The following is a 25,339-nucleotide window of genomic DNA, read 5'->3' on the forward strand; positions in this document are numbered from 1 at the left end:
CACACACACACACACACACACACACACACACACACACACACACACACTATCCTTCCCCTCCATTCAGTAAACTTTAGTGACTCTATTCCCCCTAGGATCGAATAAAAAATGCATTGTTGGCATTCAGAGACCTTTATAACTTATCCCTCTCCTACCTTTCCAGTCTTTTTCCACCTTACTCATATTCTTCAGTTCAGTGACACAGCCTCCTGTCTGTTCCACAAATAAAACACTCCATCTCCCTGTTCCCAGCATTTTCTCTGGCTGTTCCCCATGCCTGGAATGTTTTCTCTCCCTCCCTTAGACTACTTATGTCTTCCTTTAAGTCCCAATTAATATCCTACAGTTTATAGGAAGCCTTCCTCAACTTTTCTTAATTCTAGTGTCTCCCTTATGTTAATTATTTCCTACTTATCCTGAATATTATTTGCTTGTTATATTTGTTTGCATATTGTCTTCCTCATTAGATTGTAAGCTCCTTGAGGACAGGAACTATCTTTTTACTGGTTTTGTATCCCTAGTGCTTAGCACTGGGCCTGGCACAAAGTAGGCATTTAATAAATGTTTATTGATTCATTGATTGAAATAATCCTCCCTTTTCTAATGACATGTCTGTGTGAGGCCAGGTTTTCTTTGTATATTTCAACCAAGATAACATATCACAACAGATTGAATGCAGAAGTATATGGGACAATCCAGCTGTCTTCTATTAAGGCAGACATTGAAAAAATATATAAAAAGCCACATTTTTCACTAAATGTTTTATGTTTTTGAAAATATAGTTTTTTCATAAAATGTTATTTATGTTAACAGGTAATAATAGGTATATTATTATGTTTAAATAAATTAACAAATATTTTAAAATTGTGTCAGCTTTAATTTCTAATATAGTAAATATCTATAGATATAACCCACATAGACAAAAACTCTTTGGGTTTCTCAACAATTCTTAAGAGTGTAAAGGGGTCCTGAGACCAAACAGTTTGAGAATAATTGCCCTATCCCAATCTTTAAAAAGTTGAAGTAACCAATTCAACACTTATCTTTAAATTAATCCAGTACATGAAAATCTTCTTTCATGTATCAGATAAGTTAAGAACTGATCATTTGTGCAAGGAAGCCGTCTTTGCTTTCCAAAAAGATCATGACTGAATTCCTTTAAATAGCAAGTCTCTCCCTTAATGCTTTTTTAATTCCTTTCTGTCCTAAATCCATTTCAATTGTACTGTCAGTTTTAGGGAACTCATGATCTTATGCACATTTTGTATGAGCGTTCACCAGCACAGTCACCTTCATAAACAGGACTCCAGGTGATTATTTCAGGGACTTTTGATGATGTAACCTATTTTTAATGGGAAAAAAAGACAAAAAAAAAAAATGCCCCACCCACTATCTTTCATTTGTTTAGCACTTTGACATTAACTTATTATTTCTTCTAACACGAGAGAAACTTTCATTGGCTTTTTACAAAATTTATTACCAACTGCCAGAGTTGGAAAGGACTTCAGAGACTGTCTTGTCCAACTTATACCCGAATAAGAAAAGCCTCTACAAGATACCTAACAAGTGCTCACTCGGCCTTTGAAGGCGTCTAGTAATAAGGACGGAGTCTGTGGCTTCCTGAGGCATCCGTCTCACTTGTGGATAGTTCTAACTGTGGAAGATATTCTCTACAATGAGGCAGCTAGATGGCACAGTGGATAGAGAGCTGGGCCTGAAATAAGGAGAACTCTTCATCCTGAGTTCAAGTCTGGCCTCTGACTCTAGGCAAGTCACTTAATCCATGTTTGCCTCAGTTTCCTCATCTGTAAAATGAACTGGAGAAGAAAATGAAAAACCACTACAATATCCTTGCCAAGAAAACCCCAAGAATTGGACAAAATCGAAAAATGATTGAACAACAACAATTTCTCTACTTTAAACTAGTATTACATAGGTGATGGACCCAAACATTGGCATTAGCTCCTTCTGTTTGCAGCATGATCAAGCTATTTCTGATGACACACGTCTTGGACCCTTGCTGAAGGTGGACCCTTGCTGAAGGGCATTTGGGACCAGAGGCTCTTGGTTGGCCTTTTGGTCCCTAAGATATTGGCAGCAAGGAGAGGAGGATGGGAGCATACCACAGAGGACTGGCCACTGAGTAGGAAGAACCACCCATTCAGTAGGCTTAAAAGGAGAAACAGCTTCTGCTCTCTTTTCTCATCTGTTGAGTATGTTATGATTCCCTAGGTCTTCCTTAGACTTCCAATGAGGGGCAGAGAGGGCTTTTGCCCTCAAAAGCAATAGCAACTGCCTAACTGCCAAAACATGGTAGTAAAAGCATGTGCTGGCCTAGATGAAGAGAATGGACGTCAATTCTCCGGATGTTTCCTTTACTTTGTATTTCTCTCCTTAAACATAAGTGACCAAAGAGAAAGCCTGAGATGGGTATTTCTAGCCTTGCCAATAACCTTGTCTTTACACCTAAATTTGACTCTCTGCAACTTTGTGGTAGGCTTCCCCCTGCCCCTCCCCCCAAAAAATCCTCCAGGTTTTGTGGACTTCTTTGAGATACAAGGCTTATTTCTGACAGGATTACATCTTTCCTCTTGACATGCCTATTCTTTTACCTAATACTCTCCCACCTCCAGTTTTTTTGGATTTTTTCATGCTGGATGCTTCTAAACTAGGAACTTTGCTGCCCAAACCCCAGTATCTCCCTAACTATGATAATCACTCAGCTATATCTGAACAAGAACTCACTCCTTCTTATCAAACACATGGACCTTTTCTGGGGCATCAGGCTGGCCTAACGCAATAAGTGATAAAGGACTAGACAACCATCCATTAAAGAAGGCAGAGTGACAAGTGCTTGGTGTGTCCTTATTGTGCCAAGTCTAGAGGGCAACCTCCCATAGGACCATCATGGATTCACCTTCCTCCTTCTGTTCTGGTCTAAAAATCGAAATGCCAGGATTCTCTCCCTAGATATACTTTGATCAGCACTGCCATGGCCCCTGGGTTTCTCAAGTTAGGTATCATGGCCTTCCTTGTGAGAATTACAATGCTCTTGTAATAATTAAGACCCATTGTATTTAGCATCACTGGCTAGTCTGTCTCTTGTGAAAACCTTTAACTACCAAGGTAGCTTCACTGGAATGGGATAAATATATTCAATGCTTTTAGTTTTGCCCTCTGGGGCCAAGTAGAACAAGTTTAATCCCTCTTTAATATGACAGTCCTTCAAAAGTTTGAAGATTACTATCATATTCACCTTGTCTTTTCTTCTCCAGTTTAAAAATTCCTCCCTCTTCCCAACTAATCCAGGATCTATTACATGATCTCAAGACTTTTTGACATCCTGGTCCTTCTTTCTGAATGCTCTCTGATTTATAATAGCCCTTCTAAAATGTCTCAGCACTAAATGTAATACTCAAGATGGGGTCCTACCATGACAAACTACAGCAGGACTATCATTTCTTTATTCCTGGACACCAAACCTTTAAAAATTTTAAAAATAATATCTCATTTTTATTTTTAATATTTAAATTAAATTTTAATTAACTAAGTTTGATATTTTTATTTTAAATATTTTTATATTTAACAAAATCAATGCTTTTGTTTTTCATATTTAACTAATAACACCCCCCCCAATTACATGTAAGACACCAAACCTTTCTTAAGGTAGCCTATGATTACATTGGTTTATTATTATTATTAATTATTATTATTATTATTACTACTACTACTACTACTACTACTACTACTACTATTACTACATTAGCTTTTTTTGGCTGCCATTGTCTACTATTGACTCAATGAAATTGAAATTCACTGAAGTTCCTATATCTTTGTCAGATAAACTGCCATCTAAGCATACCTCCCTCAACTTATGCTTGTGAAAAAAAGTGTAAGACCTGTCAGTTTTGACTATTAAAATTCACTGTATTTGCAGTGGTGTGTAATGGTTAGCCTAGCCTGAGAGGCAGGAAGACCTGAGTTCCAGTTCTGCCTCTCACACGTTCTGGGTCAGTCACTAAGCTCTAGGCACTTCTCTAAGACTGACTTTTAGTTGCCAAAAGGGTTCTGGCTTGTACTGGAAGAGGATATCTTTTCATTCAGTAGTTTCTTATAACCTATTTAAATCACAGACTTTATCCCTTATGATATCTAGCCCAACTTCTAATTTGTTGAAGTCTTTTTGGATGCTGACTCCATCTTGTTAGTCTATCCCTCCTATCTCTGTATCATCTTAAAATTTGATAAGCATGCTATCTATGCCCAATCTAAGTCTTTGATTAGAATGTTGAATAGAATGAGCCCAGTTCTCTTGGGGCACTTCACTAGAAGACTCTTTCCAAGATGACATCAAACCATTAATGACTATTACTGTCCTTTTGGTCTGTTCCAAATCTATCTAACCATACTATCTCCTAGTCCATATCTCTGTAGCTTTTTTACAAGCATGAGAAACTTTATCAAATTCTTTGCTCACATTGAAGTAAACTAAATCTGCAGCATTTCCACGATCTATGAGTCTAGTAACCCTGTCAAATAAGGAGATCAGATTAGTCTGGAAGGACTAGTTTTGATGAAGCTAAGCTGGCTCTTTGTGATCTTTGCTACCTCTTCTAGATGTTCATTAATCATCCTTTTCAGAATATGGTAGCAGCTAGATGGCTCAGTGGATGGAGTGCTGGGCCTGGAGGCAGGGAGATCTGAGTTCAAATTCAGCCTCAGACATTTACTAGCTGTATGACACTGGGCAAGTCATTTAACTTCTGTTTGCCTTAATCTACTGGAGAAGGAAATGGCAGACCACTCCAGTATCTTTGCCAAGAAAACTCCATGGATAACATGGTCCAGGGGATCATGAAGAGTTAGAAATGAGTGAACAATGACTTAGGAATATATTCTAGAATTTTGCCAGGAATTGAAGTTAAACTTGTTGGTCTGTGTACTTAGATTCTATTTTCTTCATTATTTTCAAAATCAAGAAAACATTTGGCCTTCTCCAGGCCTATCATGCCTCTCATTCTCTATGATCTTCCAAAGATCACTGAAAATCCCTCAGCAGTCACATCTGACAGTTCTTTCTGGACCCTATCCTGGGGTTTGTTGAGTATGATAATGAATTCATCAAGGACTGTTACTGTGTTTTTAATAAAATTTTTCTATTTATCCTGGGTTTCCACTTTTTGTATCGGCATCTGATTAGGGGGGTCCTTGATCAATTTGATGAGTTCTCCAGGCAACTTGATGAATTTATAGGGCATGAACTTTCAAGATTTCCCTTTGGAGTGTGGGCCTGCCCACTGGTGCCTTATTTAAAGGACACAGATAACTTCTCTGACTGGAGCTGCCTTGAAGATAATTGGATGGATGGGATTCATGAGGACAGACTTTGTTGGAGTCACCCTTATCCATGCTCTATGAAAGTGAGCTGAAAAAACTAGCTTTGGCGTTTTGGGCACCCTCTTTTTGCTTCTCTGCTTGTACTTTGCTTCCAGAGATCTGCAGAACTGGTCAGGAGTGCAAAGAGATTCTCCCTTGCTTTCCCTCAGAGGCAACTGATTTGAACTTATTTGTAGAAGCACATGACACATCTGCTTGTAGGTAACCTGAGAGGGGAGATCCAGAGAAGGAGGAAGCATGGTGTAGTGGAACTTGATGGATTAAAAATCAGAGGACTTGGGTTTAACCCCAGCTTAAACACTTACTGAGTGTCAGTTCTTCATCTGAAAACTGAAGGTGTTGGCCTAGATGACTCCCAAGTTCCCTTCCAGCTCTCATACTCTAATTTTATGGTACTATGGTAGCAGTTGGGGGTATAGAGTCCAGCAGGAACACCTGGCAAAAGCAGGCATGTGTGTGCCCACACACAGAATCATGGAATCATAGATGTAGAACTGAGGGGCACTTCAGAGGTCATTTACCCCCTTATTTTTGCAGATGAAGAAATATACTTTCGGGGAATACACACACACACACACACAAGCATATGGCATGTATAAAACACACATATATATTTATATCTGTGTGGGTACATATATTTAGATAGATAGAAAGAAAGAATATAGATTTTCCTAGAGTAATTTCTAGTGGGGACGACCAGCCAGAGAGGAAAATTGACCTTCAAAAGGGTCAGCCTCTAGGATCAAACCTGGTCAATGTGAGCCCAGGTCATAGGTGATAGGTCCATTAGCCATTTTTGTTCTGTCCTTTCAGTTCCAAGGGTCATTCTCTTTGGCAGAAAAAATCAGAAGCAAAGTAAGAGCTGATTAGCTCTGCCTCCTCTCCATCATCTGTTGTCATTAAATCAGAAGCAAAGTTAAGAGCTGATTAGTTCTGTCTCCTCTCCATCATCTGTTGTCATTGTCTGATCTACCCAAGGACGAATCAAGTCTCTTCTTTGATGCTCCTCTATTCCTCAAGATAGCTTAAAAAAAAAATCCTTTCTTATTATACTTAGCTTTCCTTCACAGTCTCAGCTCATTTTGTGCTTTCATGCGCTTACCACTTTTTTTTTAAAGGACTGTGGCACACAATAGAATTTATCCTTTTTTACCTGTACTTGCTTTTTGTCTGTTAAAATCTAAGGTAGAAGGAGGCCATTAAACAAAGGAAAGGTTCTGTATACATTTAAATATTTAGAGCAGTTCTTTTTGTGATAGCAAAGGACTAAAAACAAAGTGGATGCCCGATTATTAGGGAATGGCTAGATAGATTGTGCTACATAAATGTAATGCAATATTAATGATAAAAACAGAGAAGCATGGAAAGACACATGAATGGATGCAAAGTGAAGTAAGCAGAACCAGGAAAACATCACACATGACTATGACAATGTAAATGGAAAGAATAACCACAAAATAATCAAAACTGATACTGATGAAGTATAGACTACAAGTTTGGCCCCGAAGAAAAGATGAGAAGACATCTTTGCATATGTTAGTCTCCATGTATATGGAACACTGCATATAATGTCAGATTTTTTTGATGTATTAATTAGTTTTGCTGATTTCCTCTCCCCTATTCTTCTAATAACTTAAAAAAATTAATAAAAAATTCACTTTTTCTCCTTTCCACCTTCACCCTTTCCCTGTAATCCAGTTACAAAAAATGTATAGTCAAGAAAAACAAATTCCTACATTGTTCACGTGAAAAAAAATGTCTTAGTACTCTGAGTCTATCACCTATTTATTAGGAGGTGGGTAGCATGTTTCATTGTGAGTTCTCTGGAAATTGTGGTTGGTCATTGCATTGATCATTGATTATTATTTTTGTTGTTGTTATTTTTGTTGTTATAAGGGATGCCTCCCTGGGAGAAGAAAGAAAGAGGAATATAAGGAGAAATCTAGACAATGTAAAAACAAAAGCTATCAGTAAAATTTTATTAAAAAACAACAATAAATCTAAGGCAGTTTGTCAGGGCTTTAGGAGTATTATTACCATGCCTATGTATCTGCATTGGTCTCTTTAGACTATTCCCCCTTTTTCTCTTCATTGAATTTCTTATTCTTGAGAGCTTCCTGTTCTTTTCTAAGCTGATTTTTCTATAGATTTTAGTCCACGGGATTCTATTTATCCTTACTCTGAAACCTTTAAAAATATGCTCTCCAAAATCCAAGATATACATCAGACTATATTGTGGCTTTCCTGTCCTGTTTTACAAAGTGCAAGATTGATCTTTCACTTCCAAATTTTCCATTATTTTTATCCTACATAATGAAACTATGTTAAAATGTAAGAACTAAACAATACAAACTTCAAATTAACCAGGTTGGGATTATTTGATATTTTTATTATAGAACAACTGGGTAGGAAGGTTACTGTCTAATAGCAGTCTTATTGAATTATATAGTATTTTTAAATATAAATTTTACCATACAGTTATTAGTTTTGGGCAGAAATCCAGGACCTGTAATTAAACCAATACATTCCGAAGTTACCCTAGAGGTGGAAAAAGATTAATTATTTTCCAAAATGTTAAAACTCATTCGACTAAACAAATGGTAAGTATAACATTTTTAAAAGCAAACCCAATATTTAGTATTTATTTTAATACTTATAAAAATTCAGATTTTAAAAGAAAACAAAAGAATACTTGGAACAAAGAAGAATGCTAAAAACATGGACTTCCAGACAATCTAAAGTCAACTTTGTGCCACTGGGCAAAATGTACCAACCTAGTGAATCAGGTACTAGACTGGGAGCCACAAAATTTGATTCTTGTTCCAAGCTGCGCTGACTTGTTTTTAATTTAAACAAGGCATTCCACTTCAGCGTTATTCATTTACAAAATGGTCATATTTCTCTCTTTGACAAAGGAAGACGCTATAAGGAATGAGTCTATAAAGTACTTTGATGTCTCAGGAAGAAAGGTTCTTCCAAAGGCATATTTTTATAAGCTTGTACTCATACAATTTATGTAGCTCTTGTGGAAACTATTTCAATCTTTAGGACTGCTAATTTAACACTCCTCTAGTATAATTCACTTACAAATTCCCATAAAATTAATTCATATAGGAATCTCTACTTTTAAAAGACAGAAGTGTGTTAATTGTTTGAACTTAAGCTAAGTTTCTATTTAATAGTCTTATGGGTTTGTTTTGGTCCTGACCTGTGATTGATTGTGTGTGGGAATTCCCCTTCTGCATTCTTCCTGCACACATGCAAATCAGCAATTTAAGGCTTTGCAGAGTTGCCTGGGTCACCAGCTGATTAATTGTCTTTTGAGGTCATAGAGCAGGAAGGGATCTCAAAAGCCATCTAGTCCAATCTAAATGAGGAAACCGAGGCCTCAAAACGGCAAATGATTTGCCAGAGGTTGGTAAGGTAGTAAATGCAAAATTTATATGTACTGGGAGAGGGGCGTCATAGGATTTTAGAGTTGAAAGGAACCTTGGATGTCAACTAGTGTAATTCACTCATTTTACAGATGAGGAAGACTGAGCGGAAAGGGCATGCAACACTGAGGTTCTAAGTTCTAAGCAAATTCCAATGAAAAACTTTTTTTCCTTTTGCATTATAAGAATTCTTAGTTAATTGCAAACTCGGGATTCCTTTATGAACTTTTGAAGCTATTCACCATGTTTACAATCCTGAACAAATTTAAGTAGACAGAAGGCGGGAGGCGAGGGGCGGGGATGGAGGAGAGGGACTAGGTTTCCGTACTGTCTTGAACCAGTACCATTCTAGAAGTTGCCTATTGGGGAGCATTTAGTTCTGCACCAAGGGTGCTTAGTGGTGTAGACTGGGGTGGAGGTGAGGGTGCAAGAAAAGACACGCTGCACCGACACCAGCGCTCGATTACTCTTGCCTAAGCGAGAGGCTGCTACAGCCGCCGCTGGTGGAGGGAGGAGGGCGACAATAACAAAAAGAAGTAAAAGTAGGAGGGGGAAAAAGATGAGCCTGAGTTGAGGCTTGGTTGGAGGAAAGACAGGCGAGAGGAATATCGGAAAGGGAGGGGGGAGGGTTGGTGGTGGAAGAGAGCACGCTGGGTAACCCAGCGCTCCTTGCCGGGGCGAAGGGGACTTGGGGATCACTAAGGTGGTGAGTCCCCGAGGCATCCCCGGGAGAAGCCCAGCTGATCAGGCTCGCGCGTGCGCGCACTTGCTGCGAGACAACTCTCCCACTACCACCGCCCCCGCCCCCTCCCCTCTAACACGCACTGACCACAGTGCCTCCTGCAGCGGCGGCGTCCCAACACCCCCGCCCTCCCCACTTCTCCACCCTCTCGGGACCTGGCCGGTCCAGCTCGGCGGGATCTCGCGCTCTTTGGCCGAATTACGGTGCTCCATCCCTTCAGGTCCTCCCCACCCCCCCTTTCATTTTCCCCTCCCTTTTTCCCTCCCCCCCTCGCTACTCCTCCTTCTCGCCCCTCTCCCCCTTTCCCGTGTTCTGCCCCTCCCCCCTCCGCCTCTCTCGCCTAGCGCCGCCTGCGCGCTACGTCTTGCGCCGGCGGAGTCCGCCGCAGGGTAACAGCGGCGACGGCGGCGGCAGCAGAAGCAGCAGCAGCAGCAGCAGCAGGAGCAACAGCAATAGGAGCGGGAGCAGCAGCAGCAGCAGCAGCACCAGCACCACCACCAGTAGGAGCAGCGGCGGCGGCGGGAGCAGCCCAGCATCAACCTCCTCCGCCTCTTCTCTCGCGCTCTCCCCGCCCGCCCTCCGTCTCCCTCCATCGCTTCGGCAGTCCCTGTGCCTCGCGCGACCGCTGAGCTCGAGCCAACGTTCTTTCTCGCAACCTCCCCCCCTCCGCTCCCCCATCCCCGGCTCTCAGCCCAGCCTCTCCTCGGCTTCCCCTCCCCCACAAGCCCCCCAACCGTCGCGCTCACCCCTAGGCGCGCGGGCCCGGTCGCCTGCTTCCGGGGAGAGGGGGGGTGGGGGCGGGCGGACGGACCGATTGACTGGGCCAGTGCTGGCAGCGCCCCTGGGGAGCAGAGGAGGAAGAAGGAGAAGAAGAGGAGGAGGAGGCGGGGGTGTGAGTCTCGGCCGGGATCGGGATGTCCGGGCAGCAGCAGCATCAACATCAACAGCAGCAGCAGCTGCCGGCCGTGGCAGCCGCGGCCGTGGCTCCGGCCCCGGGGGTCGTCCTGCCGGCCCCCACCCCCGTTAGTGCCGGCACCTCTCCGGCCGGCCCCGCCGCAGCCGTGTCCCCGGTCGGGGGAGCAGGAAGCGGTGGCGGCAGCGTTGGCGTCGGGGTGGGGGCCGGGGCGGCCGCCCTGCTCCTGCACCCACCGCCTCCGCCGCCACCCCCGGCCACCGCGGCCCCGCCGCCGCCTCCGCCGCCGCCTCCCCCGCCTCCGGCCGCGGCCGCCGCCTCCCCGGCCCCCGGCGTCTCGGCGGCCGCCAGCCCGGCCGGAGGGGCCCCGCCAGCGGCCACGGGGAGCAGCGCCCCGGCCCCCTTCCCCCACGGGGACCTGGCCCTGAACGAGCAGGAGAAGGAGCTTCAGCGGCGGCTCAAGCGCCTCTACCCGGCGGTGGACGAGCAAGAGACTCCGCTGCCTCGCTCGTGGAGCCCGAAGGACAAGTTCAGCTACATCGGCCTCTCGCAGAACAACCTGCGGGTCCACTACAAAGGTAACTGGCCTGGGGGCCGATCACCCCCCCCCAATCCCTCCACTTCCGTGTTTTTGTTTTTAAAATGTGTTTTGGCTGCTGAGCTTGTTTTCGAAGTGTTTTCAAATTCGGGGGGCGGGGGGTGGTGGAAAGAAAGGTGGGGGCAGGCCACTTCCGAGGGACTGGGAAGATTCTTGGGGAAAGGAAAGTGAGCATAATTATCTGGAGCAGAGATGTAGTAATCTTCTCACCAGTAACAGGACACCTCGAAAAGATCCAGAAAGGAAACATTTTTACAACAATGTCAGGACAAAACTCTTTCCTGATCTCCCTTAAAGTAGAGGAAACTTACATCTTCAGTGTTTAGTTACATTGTTCTCCCAGGATTCTCTCTTTAATTATTTTGGTGTAGGGATAAAAAGAATCTTAAGTATAGTTACTTATCTAAGGTCAGGAACACGAAGGAAATGGATATTTATTTAGTGGAAGGTTGTTCCGAAAAACAGACCAGAAATTGTTTAGAAAAGGAAGAACCAAGGGCACACGTTCGAAGTCAACCTATTTCATCAGACACAGCAGGGAAGTGTTAAGAAGGTGAAGTCACAAAAACAAATCTTGACTACTGAAACCTAACAGAAAGGGGAATGACATTAAAATAATCTGTACTTTTATATTGATACAGGTAATGTTATGGAAACAAGACTATTTCACTCTTGATAATTGTCTTGATATTGCTGTTTTATACTTGTAATTTACAAGATCTGTGTGACTGTCAGGAGATGTCCCTCAAAACAAAGCTTTCTGAAAAATAGCCGTGTATAAAATTGTATATTGTGTGGGGAGAGGATTTGAAATTTCCTGAAGAGTGAACAGCAGATATATTAATCTGAACAGCAAATATATTAATCTGATCTATTTTTTTTTAATCCATCTAACAATAAATATTAGGTCTGGAAACAAATCTAGTCTTTTAGGCCCAAGACCTATAAGAGCTTTCACGTTCAAAACAGCCTCTTTTTGATTGGCTGCAATGAGAGGGTCTTGATAGAGTCCTAGGCAGATGAATGTGGAGTGCAGAAACAACTTTGTGGTTTAAATCCTTAAAGTATACGGGGTGAAATTTGAGACAGACCTCGATAAACGAGTTACTGTTTAATCATAAAGGAGAATGACTACAGGCACACAACTGGCATGATTTGGTTGTACTGAGGAGACCTATATACATTAAAACTGATGTTACTGAATATTGATTTACTCTTTTTTTCTCTTGCCACTCTTCTAGACAATATTGACAATTTAAAATAATTATTTTATTAAAAATTTCAGAATAATATGCTAGTTATTTCACTTTTAATTTTCTACTTTTATTACTGTGGTTTGATGCTATGTGGATAAGGTCTTTATCTTTGATATAACTTCCAAAAAAGTTTTCTAAGCTGGACTTGATAGATTTTCATTTCTGTTAAAAAGTTTTGTCGATGGAAAAATATAAGTATGTAAACCAGTTAATGTGGTGTGATCAAAAAGAACCATTGGTGTCAGTTAATTTTAGCCATTACTCTGGATTATATTATTAACTGTGATCTTGGGCAAGTCATGGACCTCATCTTCCTCTTCTGTACAGTGAAGCAATTTTTTAACTTAGGCATAAATACGGTTTTAATTCTTTAGGTCAGTTTTAATAGCTACTTTAAAAGTGAATAATGAAATGCATTTTATGTTCATTTTGTGAAGTCACCAATATGTAAAAAACACTGGTGCCTCTGTTTTTGTATTTTTCTTTAAAGCTGTTGGCCACATTATCTTTTCTGTGCATACTGAGGTCCACTTTCTGGAAACTTCACTTTTTGTTAATTACAAACTCTTGTTTCTGGAGGACTACATTTTGATGTTTGGTCTATGGTTTTTTTTTCTCTGCAGTCTTCTCTTCTGCCCTCTCCCCATTTTCTTCCTCTGTTTCCTTTCCTTTTACTCCCCCCCATCCCTCTACTCATATCCTTTCTCTTCTGCTTTTCATTTTTATGTGTTATATGAGTGGATGAAAAAATGTAAGGTATACTAAGTCAACTTTGCTTGGTAGCCATGGAAGAGAATAACACGGGAGTGTTGTGAGCAGTTTTAGAGAAAACAACCTTTTATGTAGATGAGAAAAAAATGAAAGATGTAATTGTATTTGATTTAACCTACTATTGAATTTCATCTACCATTTGTATAGTTTTGCATGTTTCTAAATTCCAAAAGATGTTATCACACCTTTTTTCCAGCATGTGGCTCCCTTATTCTGTCCATAAGACCTTAGTCTTATAAGCAGAGATTGGGCATGTGTATTTGGAAACTGTATTCCTTAAGTGACTGGAAGGATTAATGTTCAGCAATGCTCTGAAAGATGATTGTATTGCCAGGGCTGTGCCTAACCACTGGGGTTGTATCTATATAGAAATATGGCCTATGCATGGCATTCCCTTAATTGATAATTGAGGAATAGGGCTTAAATCCTTTCACTTTAAGGATTAAAGTTTATTATATTTCAATCAACTCTTTGTAACATTTATAGTTAGTGATAGATTTGACAGGCTATATGTTGAATTAGCCTTTCAGAAAAGTTTAAAAACAGATATATTTACAATTTTTCTCAGCTTATAAAACTTTATACTCTTTCCCTGTTTTTAAAGTATTTTCCAAGTTATCACTTACCTGTAGTTTGACTGGAACTTTCTTGATTGTATGTATGCCACTTTAATGCTTCAAACCCGAAAACCCTAAATAAAAGGATAGAAGGATGTTTGAAGAGTAACCACTTAGAAATATTACCCACACAAGGAAAGTTAGTTGGTATTTCTCAGATTGGTCAATAGAGTGCCTTGGAAAGACTGTGATATGAAGCCATGACACAGTCAAATCACTTTAGATCTCTTATTTAAAAAGGTAAAGTAATGCCCTTAAAAATCTCAAGTAAGATTTTAGCTTTGGTTAATAGGTTATCAAAGAAATATAGTAAGAAATTTGAACTTTCCTTCCATTCCCTTTTTGAAAAGTGATTCTGGTGCCAAATGAACTTTTTTCAAAACCCAATTACTAGTCACAAAGTCAAAAGGTAAATGGGAATAGCTTCACTATGAATTTATTAATATATCATTGACTTCAAGTGATAAATAATGAGGCAGTTTATGCTTAGATTAATCTGGGCTATGAAAAATGAATTTTCACACTAGAGGAAACAAAGGCAAAGAACAGGCAGGGAAATATTAGGAAATGTGAGGCAAACTTCTTTTGTAAAGGACTCAGTGACATTTGACCATATTCCTTCCTCACCTTTCCTTTAAGCCTTTAATACTTCACCCCAGGGGGGTGGAAGGAGTTTTCCTTGAATTGAGTGGGCAGAAGTTTCCCTTTGTGAATCCTTGCTTCACAACAGGAAGATGAATCAGATAGCATCTCTTAATCATTTCATGGTTCAAAATGGCTGTAGCCCATGGTCAAAGGACTTCCATGTCTAGAAAAATTGTTTCATTAAATGAATGAAATTTTTACTCTTCCTATGAAAAACTCCTTTAAGTATGTGTAAATATGTGTATACATACATGTGTATATACACACACTTAAGTGAAAGATACTTATGCATACATAAACTATATATGAAATAGAATTTATTATATGTCCAGTATAAAAAATTCTTACATAAGAAAATCTGAAATTAAATGAGAGAACAATAAGTTGATTTATAAAAGGTTCCAATACAAAGATTCTTTAATAAACTTCCCTAGTGAATATAAAGTGCAATTCAATTGATCACTTTTCAAAACTACATTGATTGCATACAGGACTCCCATACTGGAAACCCAACCTGAATCAGTCATTTAGTAACACTTTTTAAGAACTGTTTTTAAACATCGTTGCTTCTTGTCAGTTTAGAATAGAAGAAAAAATGTTTAGTGGAGTGTTTGTGTACATAATGGTTTTAAACATAATCAGTGCTTGAAAAAGCTTGATATCCAGTAGGAGGATGTCTTGTCTTGATGAATAGAGAGTAGGGAGGAGTTATTCGTCATTCCACAGACTGAAGGAAGGATTTTAGCTTTGTGTATTTAATGCTCTTCCCTGGAAGTGCCACAAGCTTGTCCTTCTTCATAGACCTAGAGGTCTGGAACTGATTTCTAAGTTCACAGTGATTGTTTCAGGAGGTAAGAGTTGAGTATGGAGGAACCTTTAACTTTTAAATGCCATTAAATACTTTGGTAAAATTTTCCTTTTTGTCCTCAGTGATGTATTTCCCCCTTCACATTGCTGCTTGCTATGTGAAATTCCAGTTGGAGTTCAGAATTTCACAATAGTTCAGAATATTTCATAACATGACCTATGACTAAAGCCTCCAAAGCTTACAATCAAAATTCAGATCAGCTTTTTGTTTTAAATCTAGAAAGGCAAGAGGGAATTGACTCCCTGTAGCCAAGGGCTTTTGGGGTTAAATAACATTGAAGATTGGTGGATATTATTTTATAACCCGAGAGTTATTTCAGACTTTTTCCTCTTGAGAACTGGACTTATACATTGTCTATATCTCTGCTGCAGTATTTCTGCCACTTTCCTTCCTCATCCTCTGTCCCCTAACCAGCTTATTTCTAGTTTCAGCTACATGCTCCTTTAACTTTAGTATACATTTAACTGCTGCTATTTCTGCTACATTGGCTACACTTTTCCATCTCTCTCTTTCTCAGTACCACCTACCTTTTCCACACAGAAATATGAAGAAAAATTCCTTGTCTCCTGATCGCTGAATGATAGTGCCAACCACAATTTCCATCATTGCCTATTGAGAATTTTTTAGATAATTAACTTTTATATTTTTCTAGCTTTCTTTTGCTGTCAGAGGGTCTAACTTAACTTTTCTAGGAAAAAAATAAGGTTTTTAGTGCATTGTAGACCAATTAAAATGAACATGGTACCCAGTTTACAAAAGTTTTGTGACTAGGTTAAGGAATACAGTGGGAGGGTAAGGAAGGAACATTAACTTGTCAAGGGCTATGACCAGGCATTAGTTTGCTGACCTGAGAATGACAAAGAAATTTTAAAGTTATTTTTTGGTGCTATTTTTGCATTTCAAATTAAAGTTTTGAAGTACTGAATACTTAAATATCTTTGGTGTATTATTTAAGTGCTTAGTTTCTTTTAAGCTTGAGAAATTGTTAGTGGTTGGCTTTTTTAGTGTGAATTGTATAGAATTTTCAGTGCCCCATATGTGGTTCTCAAGACTTTTCATCACCTGACTGGAATTCTCCCTCATGCTTTAGTTCTGTTACTCTCCTCCCTCAGTCTCTTAAAAACAGACACACACACACACACACACACACACACACACACACACACACACACAGAGTAAACCAACCCAGCAACAATTTTTGGGGCAAGAGTATAGCAAATGGGAAAATTAGGGCAGGGTTGATCTCTGAGAGAAGGTTGAGAATTTTTTGAAGGCCTAAAAGAATATCATAGATTTAGAGCTTTTCCAGCACTAAGACTTTAACTTCAACTTCCTTGTTTTACAGATGAAGAAACCACAGGCCAAAGGAGGTGAAGGTCTGATATTCTTGAAGTCACATAGTAACAGAGGCAGGATAAAAAGCCAAAGGTGCTTTCCATTGTACCTATGGTGCTGGAATATAGGTTATCTATTTTATCAGGTTTTTTGCCACGTGTAATTTGTTGGGGAGGTAGATGGCGCAGTGGATAGAGCCCCGGGCCTGGAGTCAGGAAGACCTGAGTTCAAATGTGACCTCAGACACTTACCAGCTGTGTGACCCTGAGCAAATCACTTAAACCTGTTTGCCTCACTTTCCTCATCTGTAAAACGAGCTGGAGAAGGAAATGGCAAACCACTACAGTATCTTTGCCATGAAAACCCCAAATAGGGTCATAAAAATTTGGTCATGCTGAGCAATAACAATTTGTTTGAAGATTACATGATTTGACTGGTATTGTATCTGAATCTGAAAGACTAAGTTATGTTTTAATGATATTCTGTTTTTATTTGGTCATGGGAAGTCTCAGATCATAAGATGGTCCAAAACATTAAAATGAAGATTTATGATTTTTTTTTTCCAGAACACTGTATTTTGAAGAAAAGTAGCGCATTTCTCTCCTGTCTTCCTAAACAGTGTATAGGTAGATTGGGACTAGCTCTTAAATAAACAAACAGCCCAACTTTTTGGTATTTAAATGTTAAAAATGTTGATGGGTATCTATATTTTAAGTATTGTTCTGACTGTCTTAAAAGCTATAGAAACGAAGATTTTCTTAGTGAATAAAATTAATTGGACTTTTCACAAACTATTGTTGATGTTTTTTCTAGCGATAGTTCTTTCTTTACCACGACGTTTGAAAGAAGTAAGACTAATACCTTGCAATGTGCACTAGTCCTAAATTAATAACAATGATCTCCTACTACATTTTTTTCTTGATTGGGATGAGGAGAGGTAGGAGTGAGGCTCCATCTGGAGGTCATTGGGCAGGACTGGTAACTTGTACTCATAAGACAATTGCTGCTATACCAGCCCTACTTAATCCATCTCCAGATCTTCTAGTTTATTTTTAGCTCAGGTTTTGGAATCGGATTCAGGCCAGGCTTTACTGCAGCAGTTGGCACATATCCAGTGAGTACAGGATCCTTTTTTATGTACATGTTTAAGATGAGAGGAGGCATTATAAATATAGCAATCTTAAAAGTGTGAAATTGCTCCAACTTTCAGTGTCCTGACCAGTTTCTTTATATATTTCTGAGCAGTTAGTGATATTCAAACCTGTTTTGGAGCATAAGACTTGGCATTACAGTGTAACAGACCTATTTTATTAGAACCTTTCTTCCTTAGAAATTACTGAGTCTGAGCTGTGTTATCTATTTTCTTTTATTCTTTATTCCCAGTCAGTTTATTGATTCCCACTTAAAATTTTTAGTTGTGAAATGGAAATGGCTGGCTTTCAACAGGATCTGCATAGTTTTCTGGGATGATAGCATCTTAATTGAGAGGTTATATTGAAGGTGTTTGGAAGTAGGTGGAGCAGTGCTAATGTTTTCATGTTGTATTACCTTCTAATGGATAAAAGAGTAGTGAAGCAAGCTAACGGGTTGGGCAGATATTTTGGTACACTCTGTTCTTCCCAGGCTGGAGACCTTACCAGAATTAACATATTAAGCTGCGAAAGTGATTTTTTCCTAAACATAGTTCTGACCATGTTACTTTGCTAGTTAATAAACTCCAATGGCTCCTTATTACTTTAGGTTAAACCAGGAGTGGGGAACCTGCAGCCTAGAGGCCACATGTGGCCCTCTAGGTGCTCAAGTGGCCTTTTGACTGAATGTGTTTGGTTCCCTACTCCAGTATAAACTCTTCTGCTTGATATTTAATGCTCCTCACAATTTGGTCCTAATCTACCTTTTTAACCTTATTACATATTATCCCTTTTCACACATGATATGGTCCATATAAACTAGCCTTTTCATTGTTCCTTGTGCACATCACTTCATCTCCCATCTTGGTGCCTTTGCACTGGCTGTCAATCAAGAAGCATTTATTAAATGTTTGCTATGTTCCAGGAACTATGCAAGGTGCTAGGGCTAAGAACACAAAGAGTGAAACGTCCTCCAATATCGAGGGACTTACAGTCTTTTGAGCGAAGACAAGAAGTACACATGTGAATGAATTCGGAATGAATAGAAAGGTAATAGATAAATAACAAAGTAGTTACAGAAAATGCAAGGTAAGGAGAGGGGACACTAACAGTTGGGATCAGGTTGGGCATCAAGTGGTACTTGAGTTGCATCTTGAAGGAAGAGAAGGATTTCATGAGGTACAGGTGAGGGGGGAGAGCATCAGAGGCTTAAAGGATGGCCAAGTGCAAAGGCAGAGAGACTGGAGAGAAAGTGTCTTCTGTGAATAACCCAGAGAAGACCAGATGAGCTGGATCGAACGAAGGGTGAGGGGTAGGGGCAGGCCTTAAAAGCCAGACAGAAGAATTTTTTTTTTTTTAGGCAGTTGGGGTTAAGTGACTTGTCCAGGGTCACACAGCTAGTGTCAGGTGTTTGGTCTGAGACCAGATTTGAACTCGGGTCCTCCTGACTTCAGGGTCAGTGCTCTATCTACTGCACCACCTAGCTGCCCCCAGACAGAAGAAGATTCTAGAGTTAGAAGGAAACTGCTGGAATTTAGAGAGGAGGGGAGTCTTACAGTCAGATTTATACTTCAGGAAAAACACTTTGACAGTTTTGTGTAGGGGATGGATTAGAGTGGGAAGTAACTTGAGGTAGGAAGTCTAATTAGGAGGCTGTTGCAATAATACAGCTGTGAGGGCCAGAACTAAGGAAGGAAATGAGTTCTGTTTCAGACATGTTGACTGAGATGTCTCTGGGGTATCGACTTGGAAATCTGGTAGGTATATGACGTGGAGCTGGGGAAGAATTTGGTAGGGGTAGTGGGAAGAGGGGAAGAGTTGGATTAACAGATCTATGAATTGGCTGTAGATGGGGCTACTGAGAGTATACAGCAGAGATTCTTAACCTTTTTGTCTTGGGTCCCTTTGGCAATCTGGTGAAACCTAGGGACCTGATCTCCTTAGAATGATTCTCATTATCATTAGCCTGATAGGGCTGAGGGGCTAGTAGCCTTTAGTGAAGGTTTTTCTAGCATGTGGGTGAGTTGGGCTTATTTAGAGGCAGTAGGGAAAGAATCAGTAGATAGAAGTTGAAGATAGGGTAATGGGATGATTGAAGGGACCATCTGCTGTAGGAGACAGAAGCAGATGATATTCAGAACTTTTGCTGGGCCTATTCATATGTAGAAGGTGGCCTTGGTAAGATGGGCTTCCTCATGGTGGGGGTTGTAGGGGTGGGGTGGGGAAGGAGAAAGGAATAATGTCCAGAAGTTTTGAAATGAAGAGAAGGGGGAAGCAGTCATGATAAATAGTCTATTTTCTGAGTGAAATAAGAGACCAAGTACACACAACCAAGAGAGTTGGGTAGGGGTGGGTGGGTAGGAAGTGTGGGAGGCTTGAGAAGATATGATTTGAAATAGATTTTCGTGCAGAGTGAGTTAGGGAATTGTTGTTCAGTCGTGTCTGACTCTTTGTGACCTCATTTGGAGTTTTCTTGGCAAAGATACTGGAGTGGTTTGCCATTTCCTTCTCCAGCTCATTTTACAGATGAGGAACTGAAGCCAAATAGGGTTAAAGTGACTTGCCCTGGGTCACACAACTAGTAAGTGTCTAAGAGCAGGAAGAGGAGTCTTCCTGGCTCTAGGCTTAGCACTCTCCACTGCACCAAAGAGCTGCCTTAGTTAAGGAATTAGGGAGGAACAAAAGAGTTGCCTCGTAAGTTAAAGTTGGGAGAAAAAGTGTCTCTTATGGTCTACCTAGTGAGCGTAGTTGTGTGATTTCCTCCATTTCATTTCCACCTAGGGTGCAGTTAATGGGAGTAACCCAGACCTAGATAAAATTAAGTTGTGATAGGATAAAAAGGGATGAGGCGTTAGAGAGCAGTGGATAGTGTGTAGTTTACTTGGTTGAGATTGGGAAGGGAGGAAAGTGAAAGCACAGCAGAGGTAACTGACCTAAGAAAATACTGAGGGGTAGAGGAATTGGAGGTCATGTTGAGGTTAATAGGTTTAGGAGGGGTGAGGCATAGGGAAAGATGGTGTGGTAAGAGGTTATTGTCAGACCAATGTCTTTTTTTTTTGATTGAAGAAATAGAACTTTTATGAGTAATGCTGAGATTCACAGTCTATCTATTCCTGTGTGGGATGAAGGAATGAATGACTTTGGAATGAAAGGAGTTGGTAATATCATTAAAGGAGATTGAGGAATTAGGAGATAAGGAGTTTGAGGGAGCATCTTTGTGTATTCTAAAGCCCCCTTCCAGCGAGGTGGCACAGTGGATTGAAGGGCTGGGTCCAGTGTCAGGAACACCTGAGTGCAGATGTAACCTTACTTACTAGCTGTTTGACCCTGAGAAAGTCACTTAATCTGTTTGCCTCAGTTTCTTCAACTGTAAACGAGGGGGTCACAATAACACCCGTCTCACAGGGTTGTTATGAAGATCAGTAGTCAATAAACATTAAAGTGCCTATTATGCACCAGGCTTTGTGACAAATATGGAAAAGAAAGACAGTTCCTGCCCTCAAAGAGTTTACTATCTAGTGAAGACAGCACAAAAGAAAGCTGAAAGTGGGGTGGGTAGAAAGGGAAGGATATATTCAGTTAGGGGGGAAGAAGGGAAATGGTAGAGAAGCCACAGATGAGTAAAAAAGGAGTACAACCAGGTCTTAAAGGAGGATGATGAGTTCATAACTCCACTGTCCTAATGGTGAGGCAGAAGGTACTGATTAAGATGTGAGTACCTAGGCTGATGGGATCTAGCCAGATCTGAATGAGATCATAATTGTAAAGCATTTATCGCTGTGTCTGTCACATGGGTACTTAATGCTTGTCCTCCCTGTTCCCTGAGAAGATAGTTAAGAATGGAGGGAGAATGCTCTGGGGGCTCATACACAACTACCTTCCATGGTTTTTTTTTTTTTAAAATAGTATTTTATTTTTTTTCCCCAGTTACATGTCAAGATAATTTTTAGCATTCATTTTTACAAATTTTTGAGTTCCAGATTTTTCTCCCTTCAATCTCCCTCCCTTCTTCTGAAAATGGCAGGCAATTTGACATAGGTTATACATGTGCTGTCATATAAAACATTTCAATATTAGTCACAGTCATGAAAGAAGAAACAGATCAAAAAGAAAAAAAGCCACGGAGAAGAATAAAATCAACCAAAAAGAACCCTCCTTGATCTGCATTCAGAGTCTATCAGTTCTTTATCTGGATGAGGATAACATTTTCCTTTATGAGGCCTTTATACTTGTTTTGGATCATTGTGTTGCTGAGAAGAGTTGAGTCACTCATAATTGGTCATCACATAATGCTGGTGATACAGTGTACAATGTTTTCTTGGTTCTTCTCATTTCACTTTGCATTATCGTGCAAGTGTTTCCAGTTTTTTTCTGAAATCTGCCTGTTCATCATTTCTTATTGCACAATAGTATTCCATTATATTCATATACCACTGCTTGTTCAGCCATTCCTCAATTGATGGGCATCCCCTCAATTTCCAATATTTTGCTACCACGAAAATATATTTGCACATGTAAATCATTTCCCCTTTTTTATGATCTCTTTGGGATATAGACCTAGTGGTATTGCTGGATCAGAGGGTATGAACATTTTGATTGCTCTTTGGACATAGCTCCAAATTGCTCTCCAGAATGGTTGGATCAGTTCACATCTCCACCAACCGGAAGTGCTGCCTTCTAAGGCACAACTCTATCCTAGTATTCTTTGAGGCTTAGCTAAGTACCATGTCTGTTCTTTGGGGACCCTTTCCAGATCCCCCCAGTTGCTAGCAGTAATTTCCTCCCCTACTCCAAGTCATGTTGAATCTGTTTAATACAAGTCATCTATGTAGAAGTTATCTCTTCCTCTAGATTGCAAGTCCCTTGACTGCAGAGGCTGTTTTGCTTTTCTTTGTACCTTTATGACTTAGTACAGTATCTGGCACAAAGCAGGCACTTTATAAATGCTTACTGATTTTATTATAGCCTAGAAAGAAAGAGGCTTATTTTGCTATTTTGATACTGTAAGTGAAGTGAATGACCTTTATTGGGTTAGGTCTCATCCTGTGAATATAAACTATTTATTTTTGAGTGAATAGCAACTGACAGCCATTTTACCTATATTAGCAGGCCTGTTAACAGGTAAAATTAAAAACTATTTTATATGCTAATATTGTGGTTAGGTTTACCCATATTTTGACTTTTTAGATGAAACCTAATAACTGTAACATAAAGTTAACTTTGGTTTAAAAATATTGAGTATGTTTTGTGAGTTTAGTGGAGAGAATTCACAGGACGATTTATGTCTAGTTTAAAATGTTATAATTTTTTGTAGCATGATTGTTTTTAGCAGGTACATTATTTAAGATAGCAATGAATATTTTTAGAAATAGGACCTGTACCACTGAAATAACTGAAGTACAATCTGATAGGCGTGAGACTACATTTTAATCCTTGAACTAAAAATTTACTTACATCTACAAATAAAGTTTTACTTCATTGAAATGTTCTGGGAGTGGAGTTATTAAATTAATTTAGTTTTTCTGATTAAGGAGTAAGCTAAGAAATGTTTTCATTTCTAACTCTTGTTTAAAAAAAATAAAACCTCTAAAATGTCTGAATATCTAGTATAGTGGGTTTTTTAAAATTAAGATTCTGTATTCAGTATCTCAGCATTATCATTATTTGGGATATAATTTTTCATTGTATAGAATTGTAGACAAAGAAAGTGTAGATTGTTTCTTGTGTACAGATATACCTTGGAAATTAATTCCTCTTTTAAAAGTTGAATGTAGGGGCAGCTAAGTGGCGCAGTGGATAGAGCACCAGCCCTAGAGTCAGGAGGACCTGAGTTCAAATCCGGCCTTACACACTGACCTCTCACTAGCTGGGTGACTCTGGGCAAGTCATTTAACCCCAACTGCCGCACCAAAAAAAAAACCCAAAAAACGTTGAATGTAGAAAAAATTCAGTTTAATTTGAGGCTCCAGTTATTTGCATTCTAGTGTAAGGGTTTCCTAAAGATATTACCTTCCAAAATATTTATGGAATTAGCTTAGATTTTTTTTCTCCAGAAAATGCAATATATTTTCGTAGAAAAGATGTTTTACTGAATGATATGAAGCCATGCAAGGTTTGAAGTCATTTGGTAAAAAACTGTATTAGACATTTAAAAGATATTGACCATAGTGTCCCTGAACAATAAAATAATCAGAGCACAGGTTTCAGAGCTACCCTGCTACATTTATTTTAAATGCAAAGGTATGTGATCATTGCTTGTAGGGTAAAAAGTTGACTAGTATTATACACTAGTAATTAAAGGTAAAAATTGGCTTGGACTTTTTTCTGCACTTGTTTTTTTGCTTGCCTCAGTGTATCAAATCAGCTTTCTAGAGAAGGCTAATTGATCTTTTCATATACATATTTCCATATACTCCTTTACTGTTCACCAGGCTGAGAAAACAGAAGCAGCTGCCTGCCTCAGTTTTCTTTAGATTTCTCCTACAGACACACATTTCCATGGAAACCTAACAGGTAATAGAAAGAAGAGGCAGAGTTTATTAAATGTCTTCTAGACTGTGAGCATGTGGAAATGTTGCTTATGTGTGTTGTAGGTATAAGCAAAATAATTTGATGGTATAATATATATTGGTATTATATTAGTCTTAATAAAATGTATCCTTTGCCAGATGTGATTTCCTTTCTTTTGGTGTTTTCATTATATGGTGTGTGTATGTAATATTCATATTCCAGGCAAACTGACCAAAAAGCAAGTGACTATTTTAAAAATCATACTTTAAGAAGAAGTATTCTAGATACTCATAATTAAGAAAATGAGTGAAAGAATGACATATGTGAGTTCATATTGAGTAAAATAATGCCTTGCTAAACCATTAAAATAATACATAGTGTTCTCTGGGAACAATTTTTTGGGGATTATGAAGAATTGGTTCAGTTATTTTAAGCATTTATTTTAAGCATTTCACCTAGGCTCAAAATTTTAGGGGCATTTCTGAGTCTTTCCTTCCTTCTTTGATACCCAATCATTTGTCAAATCTTATAATTCTCCTTCTGTGATATGTATCCCCTCTTTTTCCTCTCACACTGACCATGTAATAGCAATCTCTTAGAAGATCTGCTTCCAGGCTTTCCTTTATAATCCATCCTTTACTTCAATCCTGGTTTAGGCCCTCTGTGGACACAGTTGGTGATCTCTTTGCAACTTGGTCTTTGAGGTTTGATATGGTTGAAAATTTGATTACCCTTTGGCCAGTTTGGTGTTGATCCTCTCCATACTTAGCTAGATTGGGCCTTAGTCAAAACATAAATGTTTATTGCCAGGCTCACTCACAAAAACTTTCTAGCTCAAGATTGATCAACAAACATTTATTTATTACCTCCTATAGGGAGCTGTGGATACAGCTACAATAAATGAAACAATCCCTTCTGACCAGGAGCTTTCATTCTAAAGGGGGAGACAATATTGACAAATATATACAGAATAAATACAAAGAGAATAAAAACAAGCACACAGTAGGTACCTACAAGATAATGACGGGATCAGGATAGGCTTCATATAGAAGGTGGTGCTTGAGCTGTGTCTTGATGGAAGAGATGGATTCTGTGATGAGGTGTAATGATTTCCCACATGGCT

The 25,339-nt window shown here is 39.5% G+C and overlaps 1 protein-coding gene across 1 annotated transcript in view; it reads left to right on the forward strand.

The window, feature by feature from the left end:
• Positions 1-10,407: 10,407 nt before the first annotated feature.
• The window catches only part of RANBP9 (RAN binding protein 9), an 88,774-nt gene continuing 73,842 nt past the window's right edge, over positions 10,408-25,339 (forward strand). The window contains exon 1 of the mRNA XM_027876868.1: positions 10,408-11,064. Within this exon, the coding sequence (XP_027732669.1) occupies positions 10,488-11,064 (577 nt within the window). The 5' untranslated portion in view covers positions 10,408-10,487. The remainder of the gene's footprint in view (positions 11,065-25,339) is intronic.

The sequence above is a fragment of the Vombatus ursinus genome, unplaced genomic scaffold (genome assembly GCF_900497805.2).
Source record: "Vombatus ursinus unplaced genomic scaffold, bare-nosed wombat genome assembly UNPS02000577.1, whole genome shotgun sequence".
NCBI lineage: Eukaryota > Metazoa > Chordata > Mammalia > Diprotodontia > Vombatidae > Vombatus > Vombatus ursinus.